General features: G+C 53.1%; 1 protein-coding gene across 2 annotated transcripts in view; it reads left to right on the forward strand.

Annotated features, from left to right (window-relative positions):
• Positions 1-11,596: 11,596 nt before the first annotated feature.
• Positions 11,597-23,230, forward strand: part of SLC24A3 (solute carrier family 24 member 3) — a 108,709-nt gene continuing 97,075 nt past the window's right edge. For both annotated transcript variants that reach the window (XM_058834914.1, XM_058834915.1), the window contains exon 1: positions 11,597-11,759. In XM_058834914.1, coding sequence (XP_058690897.1) covers positions 11,642-11,759 — 118 coding nt within the window. In that variant the 5' untranslated portion in view covers positions 11,597-11,641. The remainder of the gene's footprint in view (positions 11,760-23,230) is intronic.

Raw genomic sequence — 23,230 nt, forward strand, 5'->3', positions numbered from 1 at the left:
GCAGTTACGCTGACATCCTTGGAGCACAAACAAAGCTGGACCAGCAGAGGGATGTTCTTGCAGTCCCAGCCTCCCCACGGGCTTTTTCCCGAGGGGGTTCCAGCACAGCTGATGCCTGTCAGTGTGGGCAGCTTGGGGATCCTGCTGCTCTCCAAGCAGGGAAGCCCCTGGGACAGACAGTCCTGGATTTTGAGCTCTAGGAGCTCATAGTGCTGCCCAGCTGTGTGGCCACCTCCAGGGCCCAACAGGGGTTTAAAGTGGAGGTTTAAACCCTGTTTGTACTGATAAAAACCCAGAGTGTCCAGTGATCCCAAGGGAGACTCCTTCCCAGTGCCAGAGAGGCTGTGGATAAGTTTCTCAATTTCCTAAAGCTCCCCCACAGGCTGTGAGGAGCAGCTTTGGAGGCAGGCAGGGAAATGCCTGCTGAATTCCCCCATTTCCTCCTCTTGCACTGCTCCTCCTGCCCAGGAGCCCACCACCTGAAAATCTGCACCTGGACTGCTGAAACCTGCACTGGGAGTGCTCAAATCTGATCTTGGGCTGTTAAAACCTGCTCTTGGAGTGTCAGGCAGAGCTTTGGAAAGGGCAGTTTCCCTGTGTCACTGCTCACAGGGACTTGTTGGAACCCAGTGCTCAGCCTGGACAGTTTTGGAGCTCCGAGCGCGATTTATCGTGTTGTTTGGTCACTTTCTGACATTACTCTGTTCCTTGGAGATTACATTCCTTTTCAAAACAGCTCCAAAATGAAACACTGCTGTTTTCTATGAGTTTTTATTGTGGGTAGGAAAAGAATGGGATGGGTTGGGATCTGGCCTGAGGCAGTTTGTTAAGCACAAGGAGAAGGCTTATAAACAAAAGGACAGTGAGGGGCTGGAATAAGGCTTGGGGCAGATTTAAGAGCAAATTCTGTCATTTTTTCCAAACATTAGGAGACCTTCTCCATCTCTACAGCTACTTGAAAGGAGGCTGTGAGCCCAGGTGGGGGCTCAGCCTCTTCTCCTGGGTACCAGTGGTAGGAAAAGAGGGAATTCCCTCAAATTGTGTTGAGCCCTCGGACGCTGCCTGGAGAGATCACGAGGAGTAAAATGAGGGGCCAGCACGCACAAATACAGCAACTGTGCAGAAGTCCACATGTGTGGCTGGCTGGCCTGCAGCAGGGTTAGCACAGGGATCCCTTCACTTATTTGGGATCCCACTAGCAGAAATGTCATTTGTTCCTTGTGGCAGGGCACAAACATTCATCCTCTCCTGCCTGACCCCATTGCTTTGATCCCTGCGCTTCTCCAGCCGTGCCTACTGGCCATGGAAAAACACACCAGCCTGAGCTGATCTGTGTTTCCTCCACAAAGAAGTGCACTCAGCCTTGGGAAGAGGGACAGGGGAGGGGGATCACGGAGCTGCAGGGCAAACCAGCGCATCCCTGACAAGGCTTCAGGGTTATTGCAGGCAGCAGGGATTTGGGGTCACGCTACTTTCGCTTCTTAGAAAGATTTGCTGTTTCTTCTCTGGTGCCAGACAGGTTTTGCCACAAGGAAAACAAACCCAAAGGTGTGTAATGACTCTGCCCTTTCTCAGGGCTGTTTTGCTTGAGCAGAGAAGATTAACAGGAAAAGAGAAACTTAGGAAATTTTATCAGCATATTTCCTGGGGCCAGCCTGTGAGTGAGCAGGGATCAGGTGCACCTTTTCTGGATCCATTCTATTGCTTTTGAGCGCTTACTCCTATCCCTTCCCTCCCTCTAAAGCTGGTGTACCATGAGGAATGAGCCCTGCTTTGTGAATCTTGCAGCCCTCTGGGCAGCCCCAGGATTTGGGGGGGGCTTGAGTCATAATTTCTGCATAGCTGGGGCTGGCAGCTCAGCATTTCATAGCTGTGTGCCTGGAGGAGTGACTATAAAAAGTCATGTTTAGATTTCTGCAGCATTCATCATTTATTTGAGAAAATGCAGCCACAAGCGTGTGGGCAGACCCAAATACGGTAATTTCTCCATCATCTCTGTCCCAGACAAAGGGATGATCCGGGTTCCAACGCCTTCCTCTCACCCTGACCCACACCTGACACCAGCCAGGCATCCAGCAGGGCTGTTCAGCAGCCACCATTAACTACCCAATTCATGGAGAAGTAGGCCCAGCAATTAGCAGTTTAATGCCTGGAGCTTGGGAATATTCACTTGTTTTGGTTTTGTTTTGGTTTGGTTTTGTTTTTCTTGTCTATGTAAGTGGATTGCTTAAGCTGAATTTAACATACACGGGGTCAGTCCCCTCTGATTGAAAGCTGCGTTAATATTATTTGAGTTTGGAAATGACTGCAGGTAAATCAAATTTAGGTCATTTTGCTTCTGAATAAGAACTTGCATTGAGGGATTGAATGCATTTTAACTAATCCACTTAAAGTCAAGCAGTGACTTAATTTAGATTATTTTTCCTGAGCAAGTCTGTCTAGGAAAGACCTTACGCTGCTTTCCAACCCACCCTGCTTCACTCGGATGGAATGGTGTGCCACCAGCAGAATTAAATCCACACACACAAATCACATTTCTGGGTTCCAAAGTGTGAGATTAAACACAAAATATATATTTGGGAACATGGAGTCATGGTCTGGATGAGGTTTTGTTTCTCTCCTCTCTAAACAGCCATTAGAAATACAGCACATGTCTACTTGGGGAAAAATACTGTATAAAGGACAAGAATTTGAAGCAAGTCCAGAGAGTGTCTTTGCTGTCCCTGAGGCAGCACCCAGTGCAGCAGATGGGTAGGGGTCTCAGGTGATCCCATGATCCCACTCACCTTAAAAATACTTCTTTATCTGTTTTTTTACAAAATACAGTGTCTTGATGAGTGTCAGCTTCTTGTACGTGGTGCTTACATGGCAGGCTGCTCCAGGTCACCCAGGAGAACTGGGGCTAATTTGTCACTGGACAAATGAGAGCACAGGTGAGTGATGTGGCTGCCTTTCTTCCTGGTGGGGCTGCTCACACAGGAGATGGTGAAAGTGCTGTGTTTCAGGTAAGCAGAAGTTTTGTTTAGTAGTGCAGCAAGTGGGATCCTGGATGTTTAATCAGGAGTTCAGTTCACCACAAATTAACCCATTTCTCCCTCTCTGAAGCAGGGATTGACTGTGCTTCTTTTCCAGCACAGCTTCTTTTCCTGGAATCACAGAGGCAGGAGAAGCCCTCTAAGACCATCAAGGCTCACCACTCCCCCAGCCCCTGCCCAGGCCACCACGGATCCACGTCCCCATGGCCTTTAAACTCCTTCAGGGATGGGGACTCTGACACTGCCCGAGCAGCCTGTGCCAGGGCTGGACAGCCCTTTCCATGAAGATGTTTTTCCTAATGCCCACCCTAAACCTCCCCTGGCAGAACCTGAGGCCGTGTCCTCTCCTCAGGGCTCTCCTGGCGGGTGCCAGCCGCGGGCAGTTTGGTGCCACAGCTCCTGGGGCAGAGGAGCCCAGCTTGGCAGAGGTGTTACACGGAATGGGATTTGAGGAATGAGCCCGGGGCTCCTGCACTCCCCTGCCTGGCAGGACCTCGCTCTTTGGCCTTCCTGTGCTGGCTGTTTCCCGCTGGCCGAGATAACGCGCACGGAACTGGGAACGGCGGCGTTGGCCGCAGCCAGCCCGGGGTTATCAGCTCCTGCAGGGCTGCTGCCCTCCTCCCTGGGCTAAAAGCACCAGGGGCCTGCACTGCGTGCTGAGAACGTGCCAGTATCAGGCACCACTGAAAACAGAGCAGAGCTTCTGCACTTGGATACTAATTTCTGAGATACTTTGGAAATGTAACTTAATTTTACAATATTTTAAATAAATTTGGCTAAATTACAGATACATTTATGAATGAAAATTGGTGCCAATCCAGTTAAACAAAACAGTAATGTATGTCAGAGTATGGGGTTGCTGTGGTTGTTTTATGTAGGTCAGGCCACACCGTTTTGGAAAGCGACAGAATGTTGCTTCAAACTGTCACCTGCTGGCACCTGAAGCACATTGTGTGTGCTGGGCAAATATTTTGGCTAAATTAGGTATTATTGAGGAGACAGCAAGGACCTTTCCCTTTCCCTTTCCCTTTCCCTTTCCCTTTCCTTTCCTCTCTCTCCTTCTCTCATCTCCTCCTCTCTCTCTCTTTCTCTCTCTTTCTTTCCTTCCTTCTTTCTTTTCCTTTCCTCCATAACTGCCCCAGCCCTGCTATTTGCAGTGTTTGGGGTGCAGAAGGGCTCGGTGAGCAGAAGCGATGGAGCTGCTGCCCCAGCAGTGTACAGGAGCTCTCCCACAGCAGCTCTCTCCTCCCAGGGATGTTTTTGGGAGGCTGTGCTGCTTTGCATTACGCTGATGCCTCACTAGATGTCTCCAGGAGCAACCTGAGCGCTCTGAGATTCACTGCCTGATAAATCCGGGACTGGAACAGGGCTGGAACTGAGTCCAAGCAGGAGCTGGCCTGTTTGCCTGCTGTCACTGCCTCTTCTGGAAATGAGAGCCAACCTCTGCAGCACGCTTTGTCGCTGAGAACTGGTGACAAATTCTGTCACATAGCACATTTACAGGCAGAGAAGTGAGGGCTGGACAGGGGGAAACATCCCAGTGAGCTCTCCTAGTCTTCTGTCAACCCAGGGAGGTTTCACTCACAGTTTAGGATGCCAGCGAAGCGTCCTACCTGAACTACTCCTCCATCTTCTCCTATATATGGAAATGGTGAAAAAATGGCAAGCAATAAACCATATCTCTGCTCACAGGAAGGATGATCACAGCTTCCTTCCAGTGGCTTTAATTAAGCTACTGTGGCTGGGCCAGTAAGTTCAGCTCACTCAGCCAAGCAGCAGCATTTCTCCTCCTCCCCATAATTGTGAATTATCTCCTGGAGCTGCAGCCCTGCACCCGGATTGCATCAGCTGCTGTGTGAAGTGCTGATGAGCTGCTCTCAGATAGGAGCCCAGAGACAGTCCCAGGGATCTCTGCTGCCTACAGCTCCTTCCAGAGCCAAGGGAACAAACAGCCCCCGGCACTGGAGGCTCTTGCACCTCTCTTGCAGACCGGGTGCTTCTCTCCTGCTGGCACCCAGGCACACTGCCGAGAGGGTGGAGGGGAAGGAGGAGAGGAAGATTTATCTGCTGTCTGAAGGGAAGTCACACAGAGTGGCCTGGGAGAGGCCACTGGAAGCACCCCAGGGCAGCCACCTCTGCAGAGCTGAGGCGATGGAGACCCCGGAGGGAAGCACTGCTCACAGGCTGGTGCTGCTCAGGCCTTCTGAGAGACCCAGCAATGGGCAGAGCGTGCCCCTGGCAAGCCCAAGGACATTCCCAAGCTGGGGAACAGAGCAGAGTGCAGGAAGGAGGCAGGGCTGCCATCCAGGGCACGAGGAGGAGCAGCAGGCTGGCAGGAACGGTGCTGATGTGCTGGATGTGTCCCTTTCGGGATGGGTACAGCCTCTCCCATGTGCCTGCCATCCTCCAGGGCAGCCCAGTGTGATAGTGCTTTTTGGGGAACAGCATCCTCGAAGGCAGGCCGCTGGGGAGGGGTCCAGCAGTAAAGGAGGGCAGGAGAATTGGTGATGATCTGAGATTTATACTAGATTTCATGCTCTTTTTTGTTTTCTCAGACTTTTATGAGCTGTGAACTCTGGATATACCAATGTTAGGATTCATTCTGACACTGTTATTTTCAATATTTACACAGTTACCCATCCTTTTTCTGCATTTCTGAATTTTTTTTGGCCTCAGAAACATTTTCCCTTGGCAAAGGGTCCTCCAGGGCAATTTCACTGCATGTAATAGGGTTTCATTTGCATTTGTTTTGAATTGCCTGCCCTTTAATTTTATTAGATGTTGCTGTTTTCCAGTGCCATCAGGCAGGTAGAAGAGCTGCTCTTTCCTCTGGAGCCGTTGTTATTCCCCAGACTATCCCCAAGGCGGGATGCACACACACACACACACACCCACCACCGAGCCCATCCTGTGCCCACAGAAGGGGAGGGCAGCACCAGAGGACGGCCCATAAGGGGACACAGAATCACTCTGTAAATCTGATCATTGATCTGAGAGCAAACAAGCTGCTGCTGAAAGAAAAAAAGGAAAGAGTCATCCCGAGGCATTCAGCAATGAGCTATGCAAGGCACAGCCTCAAACCACAGGAAGCCCTGATATCCCATGAAGTAATAAATATTTTTCTATAAATACCAGCGTTTTTATTGCCTCTTTCATCCAGAAAGAACCCTAGTTGGCTTTCATGCACTGCACACTCAATTTGGTAATTGCTTCTCCTTGCCACTGAAACACAGGATATTCCCAAAGACTCTGCAGTAGCAGGGGGTTAACTGCTGGGACAAGCAGGGGAAGGGCTGTCCTGCTCCATCCTACCTCTCTGGCCTCGGTAAGAGAAAACAGCACCCAAAAAGAGGCCTGCAGGAGAAAATACCTCCAAGCCTCAGCGAGGGACAGATACACACACAAATACAGTGTATGCTGTTTCTTTAGTCTGTCTGCTCAACTGTGTATTTAGTTGTGAATCAAGAAGGTAGGACGTGGAAAGCTTCAGAAAAATCTGTCTAGAAAAGGGTACAGACCAGAAAAAGAGTGAGGAACCCAGATGCTTCTGCCTTCCTTTAACCACCAAAGACCCCAAAACCCTCTGGCAGAAGGTGAGCCAGAAACCAGCTCTGTCACAGCCCAGTTTGTTTTCCCAGAGAGCTGAAACACAGAGTGGGTCCCCTCTGCTCCCTCCCATACAAAAGGCCTCCCCAAAACTCTGAGCTCACTACAAGCCCATCAGTGCAAACAGCTCTGCTCAAGCTTTTCAGAGAAAGGAGAGAGCTGCCAGCCCTCAGGAGGAGGACACCCAGCTTTATCCAAGGCTCTGACCTTAAGCTGTTTTTTCTAAGCAGATGCAAACTTATTTAAATGCTCTTAAATAAAATGGGAACAGGCGTAGCCTAAACTCCTTTAAAGTGTTTTTACATGAAAATCACATCAGCTGGACAGCCTTTTGAACCACCCTGAACCTGGAGCACGGGTGCATGACTGAGAGGTGGCGGAGGTTTGTCATCACTGCATGAGGCGCTGCCGGGAGCTGACCAAAAGCACGGCTCCTTCAGCTGCCAGCCAGCATCCAGCGATGACATCCCGGTGTACACACGCTCCCTGGCCTCCCTCGGGGCACGGCTGCCTGCCTTTGCTGAAGCCAGCTCATTCACATGGGGAACTCTACCTGCGAGCAGGGCAGGAAGGAGAGAGCAGTGGCAATCAGCAGCGTGTTTAATTGCATCCTCTCTGCGGCTTGCAGAGGATGTGTGTGTGTGTGTGTGTGTGTGTGTGTGTGTGTGTGTGTGTGTGTCTAAAGTTTGTGGGGTAAACAGCTGCTTTAAGCCAGCCCCTCTTTCCTGACAGGAGAGGTAACCATGCTGAGCCAGCCTCGCTGCTGCCTTTAGCCTGGAACTGGAGCTGTGCTGGGCCACAGCCCGGCACCGAGCCGCTCAGAGAGGAGGAGGAGGCAGCTGCCGCATCCAGCAGCACACGCCTGGGCTGAGGGCACAGCTTTCTGTGTGGGCAGCCACTGGCAGGGAGGGCACAGGAGCTGTGCTGCGAGGCCAGGGCCCTGGACTGGAAGGGGAACCCTCCTGCTGCCCTCTGAGACCCAGCTGGATCCCCGCAGGTGGATCCCCGCAGCAGCTCTGTGTGTGTGGTGCAGCAGCTCTGTGTGTGTGGGATGCAGCAGCTCTGGGTGTGTGGGATGCAGCAGCTCTGTGTGTGTGGGATGCAGCAGCTCTGGGTGTGTGGGATGCAGCAGCTCTGTGTGTGTGGGATGCAGCAGCAGCTCTGTGTGTGTGGGATGCAGCAGCTCTGTGTGTGTGGGGTGCAGCAGCTCTGTGTGTGTGGGATGCAGCAGCTCTGTGTGTGTGGGGTGCAGCAGCTCTGTGTGTGTGGGATGCAGCAGCTCTGTGTGTGTGGGATGCAGCAGCAGCTCTGTGTGTGTGGGGTGCAGCAGCTCTGGGTATGTGGGGTGCAGCAGCTCTGTGTGTGTGGGATGCAGCAGCTCTGTGTGTGTGGGGTGCAGCAGCTCTGTGTGTGTGGGATGCAGCAGCTCTGTGTGTGTGGGATGCAGCAGCAGCTCTGTGTGTGTGGGGTGCAGCAGCTCTGTGTGTGTGGGGTGCAGCAGCTCTGTGTGTGTGGGATGCAGCAGCTCTGTGTGTGTGGGATGCAGCAGCAGCTCTGTGTGTGTGGGGTGCAGCAGCTCTGTGTGTGTGGGATGCAGCAGCTCTGTGTGTGTGGGATGCAGCAGCTCTGGGTGTGTGGGGTGCAGCAGCTCTGTGTGTGTGGGATGCAGCAGCTCTGTGTGTGTGGGATGCAGCAGCTCTGGGTGTGTGGGATGCAGCAGCTCTGTGTGTGTGGGGTGCAGCAGCTCTGTGTGTGTGGGATGCAGCAGCTCTGTGTGTGTGGGATGCAGCAGCTCTGGGTGTGTGGGGTGCAGCAGCTCTGTGTGTGTGGGGTGCAGCAGCTCTGGGTGTGTGGGATGCAGCAGCTCTGGGTGTGTGGGATGCAGCAGCTCTGTGTGTGTGGGATGCAGCAGCTCTGGGTGTGTGGGATGCAGCAGCTCTGTGTGTGTGGGATGCAGCAGCAGCTCTGTGTGTGTGGGGTGCAGCAGCTCTGGGTATGTGGGATGCAGCAGCTCTGTGTGTGTGGGATGCAGCAGCTCTGTGTGTGTGGGGTGCAGCAGCTCTGGGTGTGTGGGATGCAGCAGCAGCTCTGTGTGTGTGGGGTGCAGCAGCTCTCTGTGCAGGTGGATCCCCGCAGCAGCTCTGTGTGTGTGGGGTGCAGCAGCTCTGGGTGTGTGGGATGCAGCAGCTCTGGGTGTGTGGGGTGCAGCAGCTCTGTGTGTGTGGGATGCAGCAGCAGCTCTGTGTGTGTGGGATGCAGCAGCTCTGTGTGTGTGGGATGCAGCAGCTCTGTGTGTGTGGGATGCAGCAGCTCTGTGTGTGTGGGATGCAGCAGCTCTGTGTGTGTGGGATGCAGCAGCAGCAAGATGCGGTGATTCTGCCGCACAGGTGCTCTCTGCTGGGCAGCACTGCCCAGCCCCAGCCTCATGGTGCCCCTGTCCATGTTTGGCCAAGGCTCCAGGGCCACTCTCAAGTGCAGCTCCCTTCAGCCCTTCAAACAGGCCTGGGGTGCTGCCTGCCGGCTGGGATCACCCTCCCTGGCAACCGGGTTCTGCCTGGCCAATGTGCATCGACTGTGCTCTGAGTGAATCCCAAATATTTTTCTCCAGAGTTGAAAGGTCTTTGTGAGCATAATCTGCAAGTCCAAACAGAAGAAAAATCTCTGTTTGGTCTGAAGTGCAGAACTTGGCGTGGCTTGCAGTGAAAAACACCAAGTACGCAAGGGTTGTTTGCTCTCCTTGCAACAGTCACGACTGCTCCTCGGCTCCGCTAAGGCACATCTGGCTGTCATCTCTGCACATCTGTATCCTGCGATTTACAGTTTGCTCCCAGTGCTTTATGTGGTTTTGTGCCGTGGAAAGAACAAAAGCACATCTTCCTGCCCCTCGGAGAGCCAGCTCTGTGGGAACCTTCCGAGGGTCCTCACAGAGCAAGGAGACCTCCTCCAGAGCCTCCGTGGAGAACGCTCTACACGGCAGCAAGCGTGGCAGACAGTGGCAGAGGTGCCACAAAGCAAACTCCATAATGCTCAGCAGCATGTCAGTCACGTCTGGTCTTTAGCAGGTTTTTTTCGTGCAGAAGACTCCTGCAGAAGATAAATATAGAGTGTTTCTTTCAGTAGAGTAACATCCACCGTGATTCCTTTCCTTCTGTTTCCTCTGGCAGACGGAGATGCTCAAAGCCTGTTCCACCCACACGACAGTTTTCGGTGGGAGAGGAGAGGCAATTCTGTCTTACGCTCCCCAGAAACGGAGATGTTTCAGGAGCTAGTACTCACTACGCTAGTAAGGCATTCGCTAACTTACCTTGTGATTCCAAGTGGGAAATTGGTTCCTGGGTTTCATGGGCGCCCCAGATACTCCCGGTCTCCATTCCCAAGACAGTGAGCTCCTGTAGGTGTAGAAGAAGGGATTACAGGTGACCTCACCCCTGAGAAGTCACAGTTGTACTAATTACCAAAGAAGAAGCACTGTCAAAGTGTTCTGTTGTGTCAGCAACTGGTGCTTTCACCCCCAAGCCCCTCTCACCCTGCGGTGGGTTGATTGCTTTCTCACGGCATCAATCAGAGGCAGCAGTGGGACAGTCAGGTTCTCTTTCCTCAGCTGGAGTGACTTTCTGCAGTGTTTGACAGCGCTACAGGTTTCAGAGTTGTTTACCATGGGATAAAACCTGCCCTGCCAGGGGGAAGGGAGTGTATCCTACCCGGAAAAAACACAAACCAAAACAAAACACTTCTTCCATAGTTACATCCTAGGCCAGTTGTCAACTCCATTTACTGTCTGGGTGGGAGCTGGCTCTGCCTATCCTGGGCCAACGGGGACACCAGCATTGTTAAAGTAGTCTGTAGGAGCACAAGCAGGGCTGGAAACTTGCAAATGTAGGAAACTAACATCCTGGTCAAGTTCAGAACTGGCAGAAACCCTTTCAGGAGATGGTGGCAGACATAATTTACACATAATTTATTGCCGTCCCCAGAATGACACTGTATCGAGAAAGGTTGGTAACTGACCACAAATACTGACAATGATGTTTACTTTCATTTCAGTCTGTGTCCAGCGAGCCACGGCAGCTCTTGGGAAACAGTCACACCTTAGGAACAGCGGTATTCCTTCTGCTCTCCTGTTCATCTCAGCTGAAGGTGGCTCTCCAGCCAAAAAGGTAGATCCCTCATGCAGCTCCAGGGCCCCTCCTGAATAACTGTGTGTCTGCACAAGTGCTGGCCTTGCGGTGGCGGCTGTTCCCTCGTGTGCGCACAACACTCCAGCTTCAGCACAGCCTTTTGTGTCAGTGTTCCAGTAGCAATTACAAGGGGAAGAAAGGTTCTGGAGCCCGGCAGCCGCAGCAGAGGAGGGCTGGCGTGGCTGTGTGTGGGCTGTGCTGTGTCCGAGCAGGTGGCACAGCTCTCCAGAGGGGTGGCAGCCGGGGCACCAGGGTGCCCAGCACAGCCATGGGAAGCAAGAGGGCTCGCACAGGACCGGGCCAAAGAGCAGGCGGGTCAGGTGGCTGCTCACCCCGCAAAAAGTTCGGGACAGAGTGTGAGAGGGGGAAAAACACACAACCACTCGCGGTGAGAAACCTCCTTGGTGTCTGAAGGGCGCAGGAGTGGCAGCGAGGGCTGCCTCCTGCTGTCCCCGGGAGCGCGGCTGAGGGGGCACCGGTGCTCTGGGGCTTTTCTGCCGGGTGTGCAGCACTGCCCGGGCGCTACAGGCCGGAGCCCCGGCGATGATGCCGAGAGGTCCCGAGCGCCTCAGAGGGCGACAGGCGCGATACAGCGATGCCCAGCGAAAGCGATGCGCGGCCGCCCCCTCCCCGCCCAGGAACCTGCGGGCAGGGCGCCGGGGCCGAGTGTGCCGGCCGCGGAGGGGCCGAGCCCCGCCAGCCCCGCCGCCCTGCGGCCCCCGCCCCGTCCCGCCCGCGGAGGGCGGGCGGAGGCGGCGCTGCGGCGCCCGGCGGGGCTCGGCGCGGCGCGGGGAGCGGTCGGAGCGCAGCGGAGCGGCCGCGATGGGCGCCCCGGGCACGGCGGCGGAGCGGCGGCGGCCGCGGCGGCGGCGGGGGCAGCTGCTGCGGGGACAGCTGTGCGCGATGGCCGCGCTGGCCCTGCTGCTGGCCGGCCGCGGCGGTGAGTGAGGGGCCGCGGCGGGGGGCGGCGGCGGGGCCGGCGGAGCCCGGCAGCGGAGGGCGGCGCCGCGGGGGTCGGCTCGGCCGGGGCTCCCTCACGGGTGGTCGGCTCGGCCGGGGCTCCCTCACGGGTGAACGGCTCGGCCGGGGCTCCCTCCCGGGGGTCGGCTCGGCCGGGGCTCCCTCCCGGGGGTCGGCTCGGCCGGGGCTCCCTCCCGGGGGTCGGCTCGGCCGGGGCTCCCTCACGGGGGTCGGCGCGGCCGGGGCTCCCTCACGGGGGTCGGCTCGGCCGGGGCTCCCTCACGGGGGTCGGCTCGGCCGGGGCTCCCGCACGGGGATCGGCTCGGCCGGGGCTCCCGCACGGGGGTCGGCTCGGCCGGGGCTCCCCGAGCCGGGCGTTGCTCTCCGGGGGCGGCCCCGGGAGCAGCGCTAAACTTGGTGTAGCTGGGCGTGCTGAGGGGCGGAGCGGGGCCCGGCCGCCCCGGGGGTCCCGGCGGGTGCAGGGGGCCCGGAGCCCTCCCCCGGGACGGTGCCGCCGGCCGGGGGTCCCCTGCTCCGGCTGCGCGGAGACCGGGCAGGAGCGGCTCGCGGTGTTGCTTTGCGGAGCCGCGAGTGTAAGCAGAATTTAGGCAAGGCTTATTTGCCTTTAAGAAAAGAAGAGCGTACGCCTCCGTGACTCGAATTTGCTTTTTAAATAAACAGACGTGTCTGAAGGGTTTCACGGTGTCCAGCATGGTGTGAGGAATGCTCTGATGTTCAGGGAAGAGCACAAACACCAGCTACGGTTTGAACGCAGTGTTTCTTGTGGAGCGTAACGATGTTGGGATGGGTTTTTAAGATTCGGGACTTTTATGTCCTCAATTTAATCGAATTATCTTTTTTCTTTTTTTTTTTTTTTTTTACATGGCTTCTAAAAATTACCCTTTTTCTCACAAACGTGGTGATTTCTTCCAAGAAGTAAGTCCAGGAAAAACATGGGCATTGTTGTAAGTAAACAGGAATTTATGCGTGTACTGAGGTATATTCAAGTCTGCCAGCATGGAAGATGCAGATATGGGACACCAATATCCATCCTTCCTTTACCTAAACTTCAGAGGCTGCAGGTGAGAAGGGCTGTGGTGCTGGGGCCAGACCTGTGCTCTCTTCCCCCTTCCTGTTGGTGGGAAGATGATCTGTGTCCAGCTGAGCAGACTGGCTGCATGTTGCTGCCTTTGCCACACAAAATATTAATAGATGATGTGGCAAGGGTGGTTTTCACACCTATTTTAAAAGGGCAGAGGGTGTGCTCCTCTCTCTGAAGTGCAGTGCTCATTGCCATCCCGTGTTTTGGGGTCCCTGCCTATGCAGAAGGAGCTCCATCTGCTGTAAGGGCTGGTGCCACAGGTGTGTTTGTGCTCTGCCTGGGCTGCCAAAGTGTTTCCAGCTGGTGCAGCAGACTTGTGTCAGGGCTCTGGCTGCTTTGCTTCAGTTTGGGAGCCTGTCACACTGTGGTCAGAGTTTGCTCAAAGTAAATCTGAGAGGTGAGGAATGCGTTTGCCACGCAGAGCCGCGAGAAGAATCGTGTCACAGGTGGAAATTTTGCACAGTGCCCGCTGGAGCTGCACAAGCCCAAAGCTCTCTGGGGAGCTTCAGGTGCAGCCTGATGCTCTCTGGCATTTGTGCTGTGCTCAGGAGGTGGAAAGGTGTATTTCTGAGTAGCTATTCCAGTATTTTTCCCACATGAAAATGCGGCATTTAGGATCCAACACAAACTTTTGACTAGACTGTGGTGCTTTTGTGTTGAATGGTTCAATGACATCTCTCTCCTCGCTGCCCTGCCAGGAGTCTCCAGGATGAGTTTCACTGTGTGCTGTCTGGAGTGCGTGTGGCATATGCAGCTCCGAACATCCTGGATGCTAGAGGGACTGATGGCAGCGTGAGGCTGGGTGCAGGCTTCCCCAGGATGCTGCAGTGACTGCTGCTTCTGGAGAGCCTTGGTGTCAAGGCGTGATCCAGCTCAGAAACCCTGGGCTTGAATCACCTCTTTGCACGATACACAGAGTGCTGCAGTTTTTCCTTGTCACTCCCCTTCCCCTCAGGCACCGTTTCAGTTGTGGCCTGGATCCAGAGCCAGGCTTTTCGGGTCCCTGCTGACCTGGGTGTGCAGAGGGTGTTGGGTGCCAGAGCCTCCTTGTGAGGCGTGTGTGCTGGCATGTCCCTGCAGGAAACAGGCTAGAGCCCTTCTGGAGATGCAGGTAACCACAGCAGTTTAGATGATAAACCATCTGGAGCAGGCAGCTCTAAGGGACGGGACACGAGCTCTGGCTTTCTGTTCTGGTGGCTCCCCCTGCTTTTCTGAGGGCCTTAATCAAATCTCTCCATGTCTCATTTGGCTGGGTCTCAGAAACAAGGCCACTTTGTGAAGTGAGTTTGACATCTCCTTATGCTAAATGGTGTGTAATAACAAAGTGTTAAAACATTATACTGCTCTCTGAGGCTCATTCCAATGATCTCTCTATTCCAGAAAGGCCGAGCTTTCGGAAATAGATACGGTGCTAAGAGGAAATCCAAGTTCACACAGTTTGTTTGGGCGGTGATCGTACAGCTGGGGTGCCTCTCTCTCACTTGCTGGCAGTGTTAGTCTGTGGTTATGCTCTGGCATTGAGGAGGTCACACTGGTAACTGAGAGGTGTAACTGAGAGCAAACACAGCTCTGCAGACCCCAGATCCAGCTGCCAACCACAGGCTGCCTGACTGCCACCCGCACAGAAAGGGTCAAACAAAGTGTGAAGTTAGTTTATTTCTTTGTTCTCTTCTTTATCCCCCCCCATCAGCCTGACTCTAATTCTATATTCTAAAGAGAGGGAGGAGTGGAAGCTTCATTAGAAGATGGTCTCATGTAAGTTGTAATGATTCAGATTTTTTCAAGGGAGGTTTCTGAGTCAAGCCTTTTACCAGTTTGCTGTCACAGACAGCAGAAATAGCAGGGGCATCAGTCAGTGGGATTTTTCTCATCTTCTTTGTGTCTGTGTCTTTGGTAGGATGGTGAGGAAAAGCTGGGTCTGATTCTGGAGCCCTTACTCATGGGGATGGGCACATCCAAACACATGGAGTTGCCTGTGTGATTCAAGAGTGGAACATCCGGGTTTCTTTTAAGTCTTGTTTAAACTTGATGGGAGTGAAGTGTTCAGAATGGTGGAGCAGGGCCTGCCTGGTGCATTTTGACTGGCTCTGAGACTTCCCTAAAAGTGAAGCTCAGGCTGTTTTCACAGGACTTTGGCATTTGCCCGGTCCTTGTGGGCTGTGGTGTGTTGAAAGCATCCGTGTCATGAAAATGCACTCTCAGAAAGCCTCTGAGCAATCCTGTGTGGCGTGATGAGAGATGGGGAGCAAAGATCCTGGGCACGTCCGCCTTCCACCCCTGTGCTGGTTGGAGGAGCTTGCAAGGCTGGAATGAGCCACGTAGGCTGTTTGCTTCTGACCGCTTTGTCACGGGCCCTGCCTCAAAGGGCTTTTCCTTACAGGCTTCCTTACTGCCAAAATAATGCTGAAGAACCTTGGTGGGACAGATACCGGTCCTCTAGCTGAGAGTTAAAGCGAAAACTCCCTGATTTCATTTGAATGTTTTGGTTTGTGCGAACCGAGAAACCCAAACCGAACTTCAGAGGTCAAGCAATGAAAGCACAATAGCAGTTGTTTTCCTCACCTCTTCAGTGGAGCGTAATCCTAGCTTCAGCGTGAGTAATCCTAGCCCAGATGTATTGCTGTAATTGCTGGACCCCTGGATATGGGAATTTACCCTCACAAACCGGGGAGAGGCATCAGGCCAGAGCTTGGTATGTGACCTCTTTGGCAGGGAGTGTGTTTGGCCTTGCAGGAAATGACTTGTTCATTTATTTAGTACTTGTTCAAGGTCCTGCACTGACAGCAGACTGAGGCTGAGCCCTTGCGTTGAGCAGCTCAGGGAGCAGCAGGGATGGGACACGCGGTGCTGCTTGCAGGGGCGAGGGGACCTGCCCAGAGGCGTGTTTGGCTGTCAGCTGCCAGCAGAGCAGGGCTTGCACACCTGGCTGGGGCTGAAGAACCGCCTTCACAACTCCCACATCTCAGGGTCTGTTTGCAGTCCACTTCATTGAAGTGCTGTGGGAGTGCCAGGCAGCGTGCCAGGCTGGCTGGCTTGCCGAGGCTGGGTGCCTGAGGTGGACTCTGGCACAGCACCTGGAACCACGGGGTCGTGGTGCTTGGGATGAGGATGTGGGATGCTCAGGAGCTCTGGCTTCAGCAGGGTGTGAGGGCAGAGCGCTGCTGGCCGTCCCTGCTGCTCAGCAGCAGAGAGAACAGCAGGCTGGGAGAGGGCGAGTTGCAGAACATCATCGGCAGCTGATGTTCCTTTGAACCTGTCGAGGTGAGCTGGGCTTGTGCTGCACAGCTGCCTGTGCTGATGGAGCTGTGTGGGCTCAGTCCTGGTCTGTCCGTGGCTTGTGACTGCTCTTGCCCTCCTTGGTGCCTCCTGCCTGGGCTCTGGCATGGTGGTGGCCCTTAGCTGAGCCTTTCCAGCAGGCTAACCCAGCAGAAAACTAGCCCAGGATAAATAAAGGAGATTTACTGTCAAGTTAGCGCCACACTGAAATGACTTGGTAAGAGGCATTAATAGGCCATGCCCAGAGAGCCCTTGGGTGGAGGCTGTGGTCAGAACAGCAGGGCTCATGAGGAGGTGGGCATGCTTGGTTGGGTCTGTCCCAGCCCTTTCCTGGTACTTCCCTCCTGCTGCTAATCTTCACTAGTCCATAATTAGAAAAGGCAGGCCGGTCACACTGTCCATTTTTGGTCAGAGATCCTCAAAAGACTCAGCTGAACCTGTCACGTATCCATGTGGCAGGTATTTGTGCCTGCAACCTCTTGGGAGGATATGGACATGAAAAAAGTCCGTGCTGCTGTGGGACAGGGTCATTTAGGAGATCAGCCTCCAGCCCTGCAGTTGGAAAACTCCCCTCACCCTAGACCTGACCTGCTTCTAGGTGTTAGCCTGTCCCAGGGGCACTTCACTTTGTTTTATCTCTGTTCTTTAAACTGATGGCAACTTCCTTGTGGCTAGGAAGATCATGGGTTTTTTTCTGGTTTCTGTTCCTTTGGAGCGGTTTAAGTTACCCCTTCTGGATTTCCTGTCAATGAGCATAGAAAATTTTGTTTTCATAGAGCCTTCCCTAATAAAAAACTTGAAGAAAACAGCCAGGTTTCATGAAACCTGTGCCTGAAAACTTCAGAATTTTGTGTTTTGGAATGAAAACCACATGAGGCTTGCAGGAGTGCAGGGTCTGAGGGATGCACCTTAGGATCCAGTGTAGCAGCTTCCGAAGCCACAGGATTCTCCTGCGGCCGTGGCAGCGGAGTTGTGCTGTGTGGTGGTGGGACAGCGCCGTGCAGTGCTGTCTCTCCCCCTGCCTTTCACAGCCCACAGCCAGGCAGATGAGCTGCAGCAGCGCATTTTTAAAATAAAAAAAAAACTTAGAGAGTTTAAAGTTTTTACTCTTTTTCTTGCCTTGCCTTCCTTGCCCTTCTCTAGAGCAGTCTTTAGGCTTGGGGCTTTGGAGAGCACTGGGGATGTTCAGAAGCTTTGTTCTGCTCTGGGTTTGATGAGCAGGAGCCAAATCAGACCGATGCCAAGAGCCACTGGTAACCTCATCCTGTTTTTTTTCCGCTGCTGTGGCTTTACGGGCAGGAGTGGTCGGGCATGGCCAGGTGTGGGCAGCGTGTGCGAGGTCCTTCCACGGGAATCATCCCTTCCTGTGGACATGCTCTCAGGAGAGTGGGGCTGCACCGTGAGTAAACCCTTGTGGCTGCTCTGCATTACTCACAGCATCAAAGGGGAAAGCCTTTGGAAACAAAGTGGTGAATGTGTGTAATTTGCAGCCTGTGAATGGGTTCTTGGCTGACCCTAGAGGGATGCAGGTGTTCTGTCTCTCCTCCCTGTGGGATCCTTGCTGGGCTGTCAGACTCCTGCAGCCCTGAGCAGCCTGCCCTTCTTACTTACTGCCAAGGGCATCTGGAGTCTGCAGTGAGCTGGAGATCCCTCGGGGCCGGTTCCCTCTGTCTTGTCTCACAGCAAGGTTCAGGTTCCCTTTTCTTGCATCACCTCCTGCAGAAGGTCATGTCTCCAGAGGAGCCAGTAAAGGAATGTTCAGGTGAGACTGAGGCCCGATCTTGTCGGCTTGGGACCCATAGCAGTGGAGCTACTGGGGTGGGGAGATGGCCATGGGATAAGCCTGCTGTGCCCAGGAATCTGGGAGGGCATTGAGGTCTCCATCACTTTGGCCAGGAGACAGCTACATCAGAGGACCAGCTGTACTTGAGACAGGAAATAGGTGCAGTCCCTGTGTCCGTACTGTTGCATGGCTGGATTTCAGTTTAGTGCTCAGATTTGAAAATGAAGTGGGTACAATCTCTAGATGGTAAGCTTTTCTTTAGCAGCAGGCTGAGAAGACTCTGGAAATAACAGGATTTCTCAGTATGTTTGATTGTTGGAGGGAAAAGAAGGGAAGGGAATGGGACAGGATGTTGCATCCAGCAGAAGGGGCTGGACTACAGGCCAGATTAAAGACTGAAACTTGATGTGAACTGGAGATGTTTAAGCTGAGGTTTTATTGCTGTGTTTCTTTTTGGTTTGTTTGTGGAGTTGTTTTTTTTGTTTTTATTTTTAGGTTAGTTGTTTTGGTTTTTGTTTTTTGGGGTTTCTTTTGGGTTTTTGTGTTTTGTTTTTTGGGGTTTTTTTTGTTGGTTGGTTTTTTTTGTGTTTTGTTTTGTTTTTTTGTTTTGTTTTGTTTTTGGTTTTTTTTGGGGTGGGGTTGGGCTTTTTTTGTATTCCTGGGAGTAGGAGCATTGTACCAAGGACTCCAGGGAAAGGTCCTGGTTCTTTTTCTTCTGGAAAAAAGGAGGCATTGAAGAGGAGTCCAGATGTGGACTCCAGGGAGAAAGCCGTGTGAGACAGTACTTGCTGGAACTTTGGACTTTTATGGCCTTTTATGGACTCTTTTGGCTAACATGGAGTATCATCTGCCTATAAGCCTTGCCAGTGGGAAGCAGATGGTCCTCAGGTCCTGGCTGGGAGCAGGGAATGGCCTGGAGGAGAGGGGAGCAGGGTGTGTCCAGCTGTGCCCCACACTGTCCTCTTGCTCAGCTCTGCAAGGCCCGGGCACGGGTCCTGTGTTGGTGGATGTGGGTGTGTGTTGGGAAGGGGAAATACCTTCCTTTAGTAGGGGGAAAAGTATGCTGGAGCAGGGCTGAGATGGGTGCTGAGAGCCAGCCTGCCTCCCCAGCACTGCTTTAGGATTTATCTATAGCTTGGATTTTTGGGGATGCTATCTCAAAACAGTGCTTCCACAGATGGACTTAAAAGGTAGCGTGATGATGATGGACAGTAAGATGAAGTGCACTATGGAGTCAGGTGAGTATAAAGATGCCAGATATGGGTACAGTGAAAAGACTGGGATGAAGTTTCTTAAGGATCTGCTTAAAAGAAACTTCATATTGCTCTGATAATAACACCTGGGCACAAAGGAGTGTCAGATAGGGTTTGGAGGCACGGAGTTGGTTGTTTTGGGATGTTCCTGTGCCGAGCTGCTAGCTGAGCAGCTGTGTGAAGTGGCTGGGATGCACAGCCTGGCCTGACTTGGCTGCTTCTCCTATGGTGTGTGCAGAGCTTCAGCTCAGGGCTGGGTTTGCATCCACAGGCAGTCAGGCTTCACTTGCAGTGTGTGAAGTGCTGGGCTTCAGTTCAGGTGGTTACCCAGGCCCTTCCTCACTCCAGCCATTCCTCAGCCCCCGGTCCTGCTGCAGGAAACAGGGTGAGCAAGCGTGTCCTCAGACTGCGAGGGAGGAAACTGAGGCACGGGAGAATGTGTGGGCTTCTTTGGGCTCGGGAGTGACAGGTACCCAGGTGGAACTCTGGTCCCCAGTGTTCTGCCCTGTCCCTGTGCGTGAGCCCTGGGAACTGTGCCGTGTCCCTGTGGTGGCTGAGACATCGCAGTGTCCCGTCAGTCTCAGTGCTGGGGGAGGAGAAGGATGTGTTTGGGCAGTTTTGGGCAGTTCTGAGCCCCTAAAAGGAACATTGGTGTGCCAGGGCTCATCCTCAGTGTTTGCTCCAGCAGCAGGCATCACCTGTCCAGTGAGAACTGCAAACGGATTTTAGTGGCTTGACTGGGGAAGAGCCTGCTGAAGTCCAGGAAAAGAATCTTTTTGCTATGCCAGCCAAAAACATGCTAACTGAGCTACAAACAGCTGAAGGGTCTGCTATTAAAATCATCCTCATTCAGAGATACACTCAACTGGCTTTTTTCCCTAAGATGGCCAGAACATCCTGTAACATAAAGCAGGAGGAGAAACGAGCCTTACATGGACATTCCTTTTTCCTCTGAGATCTGCTCTCCAGTTCTCAGTGCACCTCTACATGGTAGTTGATTTGTATGTTGTTGAGATGATGGGGCAGAAGGAAGCTCTGGAAAATGAGCGTTGCCTGTGCTGAGACAGTGCAGCAATTCATTTTAGGGGAAGCTGGTCTGAGGCAGTGGCTGCCATGCACAGCTTGCTTTTCTGGCAGGTTCCATCAGCTGCGCTTACAGCAAGGTGCTGCTGGCTCTGCACTCCCCCGGGACAGCAGTGCCATGGCAGGGGAGGCAGGCAGCACTTCAAAGCACCCTCGAGTTAGTTAACTTTGCTGCTGGCTGTTGACAGAGTAGAACAATTTGAGTTTTGTGTTCTTTGGATTTGTTCTTGCACTAAATCAGAGGAGGCAGCAAATCAAGCTTGTTCAGAAGTGGAGGGGCTGTCCAAGAAAGTAACTGAGCAATGTAAAAGCCTCTTGAGTAAAGAAATGATCCAAAGGGAGGTTGCAGGGGTGCCTGTCTCCATAGCAGAAGAGCTCCAGCCCTCTGAGCATCTTTGTGGCCTCCTCTGGACTTGCTCCCACAGGTTCATCCATCTTTCTAGTGTTGGTGGACCCGGAGCTGGATTCCAGGTGGGGTCTCACCAGAGCACAGCAGTGTTTTTAAAGCCTTGATCGTAGGGCTGCTTTAAAACATCCCCAGAAACCAAACCAGGCTTTTTGTTTCATTTTATGAAAACTGTGTCCTGTCCAAGGGAAGCACGAGTTCTCTCCCCCCTCCGCCGGTGCCCCTCGGGCGTGGGGCTGCGTGCGGGTGGCAGAGCTGCTCGGGAGAGGGGGGCCGAGGACCTGGGAGCTCTGGGGCTGGTGTCTCAAATTGTTTAAATTGGCTGTGGTGGCACGGTGCCAGCTGACACCAGCTGAGAATCTGGACAGAACAACTTGTCCAAGGTCACTTCACGGGCTAATAGCAGAGCAGTGAATTAAACCCGGGTCTGCACTGTCTCACTTCAGGGTAAATAAAGAATTGCTTACTGCTTCTTGGAGGGTCTGCCCATCTTAAAGCCTTATAAAGGAAGGACAGCCTCAAACCCTTGATTCTGGTATGATGTGGAGCACTGTCCTTTTGTTCCAGGACCTCTGGTTAAATATAGAAGGTTTTTTTTTCCCCTCTGTAGTATTATTTATTTCGTTTAAAGATTTTGGAGCATTCCAGGCTGGCTTCATTTCTCAGAGGAGGGCAGGGGTGATGCTGTGCTGCTCGGGACTGGTACCTGTTGCCTCTGTGCCTGTCTTTTCCAGCAGCTAGGGAACATTCCCCAGGTGGAAGAAGTAAGAGTGTAGTTACCAGTTTGGACAGGGATTGCAAAGACGTCGTCTGCTTTTATGGATGGGCTGCCTTTTCAGGGATCTGCTAAGGAGCCTCTAGAAGCTTCAGCCAAGCCTTAGCACAGATCTCCCTTGAAAGGCTTCAGCAGCCTTGTGCTCCTGGGCCACCCTATAAGGACCAGTCCAAAATCTGCTGAAGCCAGGGATAGTTTTTGATAGTTTTCTGTATTGATCTGTGGTGATTCATGAGGAGCATCCTGGATATGTCCAGAGAGGCTTTTCTTTCCTTTCCTTTTTCCTTTCTTTAAAGTTTTTGTCCGTCACCACACCACTGTGTTGGTTTGGGTATGGGAGAGAGAACGGGAGTTTTGTTTCAGAGTCTGCAGCAGAGGGACACAAGGCTGAGCAGCTGTCTCTTGCTGGGGGGATCCAGGGCTGATTCCCTCCTGTGGGACTGGGAAAAGGGACCTGGAGACACAAAGGAGAGTGGAGTGAGCGGGGCTCCCCTGCCTCCTGAGGCTCTGCCAGCGCTGGGGCTGGCACCCATGTGCTCAGTGATCTTGGGCTTCACAGCCACGTCTGGCAGCAGGGAAGTGCCTGTCGTGGTAGGGATCTGTGGCAGGACAAGACTTGTTTTTTCCAGGTAGCCCAAGCTGGCAGTTTTAAGTGAAATGTGCCTGGCTCCTGTTCTGTGATTCCCAGGCTGCTTGGCCACATCCCTCTCGTCCCTGACTACCAGATTTATTTCTAGATATGTTTGCTTACTTCTAATAAATATAAGAAAGAGATGTCCTGAGGCTTCTATATATTATTTGTCTGTAATTAAAGTAGGATTAATTGCTTAAAATTGTGTTTAAGGGCCTGTTATGAGATCAGCAGATAGGAGCATGGGATAAAATGCGTAATGAATACATGATGTTATAAATAATGGACACAGCCAGTGCACTGGCATCCCTGAAAGGTAATAGCTCTTTCAATATTTAATTAAGCGGGTACCTGAGGGAAAACACTCTCTGTCACTAAGGTAATTTTCATCTTGGCTTGGAGACACACAGATCAGTCTGAAAGGAGGGCAGGAACCCCTGTGCAGTTTGGGGCTCTGTTGGTGGGAGCAGAGGGGTGGTGGAACCAGGCTTTCCACCAGGATGCTCAGTGGGTGCTCCCTCCTGCTCTCGGGGCCCGTTTGCCTGTGGATGGATGGTGGCAGCTCCAGACCAGATCCTTTGGCTGGCTGGTGTCAGGGAACAGGACCACAGGCACCCTCTGGAGCACCTTGTTCTCCCCTGTTAATTCCAGCTGCAGGACAAGGCGATGCATTGGTGTCAGGAGCTCCGTTTCCTGGGTGGAAGGCACAGCACCAGCTACAGGCCAGCACTGCCCTTCAGCCTGTTCTTAGCACTGACAAAAGCCATCTCAGGGGATTTCTCAGTGGATTCAGGAAAGGGGGAATTAGCACTGCTTCCTCTGCCAGGCCTGGGTTCACACCTCTGTCCCCAGCTGCTCGTTTCACAGTTCCCAGCTCCTCCACACTCCTGTACTGCTGTATTTTATTCCTGTCCTTTCACTCTCCACACTGCAGCTCTGCACTGCCTGGTGAGGGCTGGCTGCTCAGTGAGTTTTCCCATGTCACCTTACATTAGAAGTGCTTTTAGGCAGCAAATCCAGACCTGGTGCGGAACAGTGGGGTTAAATACCAGAGTCGATGTCTTGTGTGGGGCTGAGACTCATCTGTGTTCCCCAAGAGCCTTTCCAGCATGGTGGAAACACTAAATAACAGCGCTTAAACA

Source organism: Poecile atricapillus, chromosome 3 (assembly GCF_030490865.1).
Source record: "Poecile atricapillus isolate bPoeAtr1 chromosome 3, bPoeAtr1.hap1, whole genome shotgun sequence".
Lineage (NCBI taxonomy): Eukaryota > Metazoa > Chordata > Aves > Passeriformes > Paridae > Poecile > Poecile atricapillus.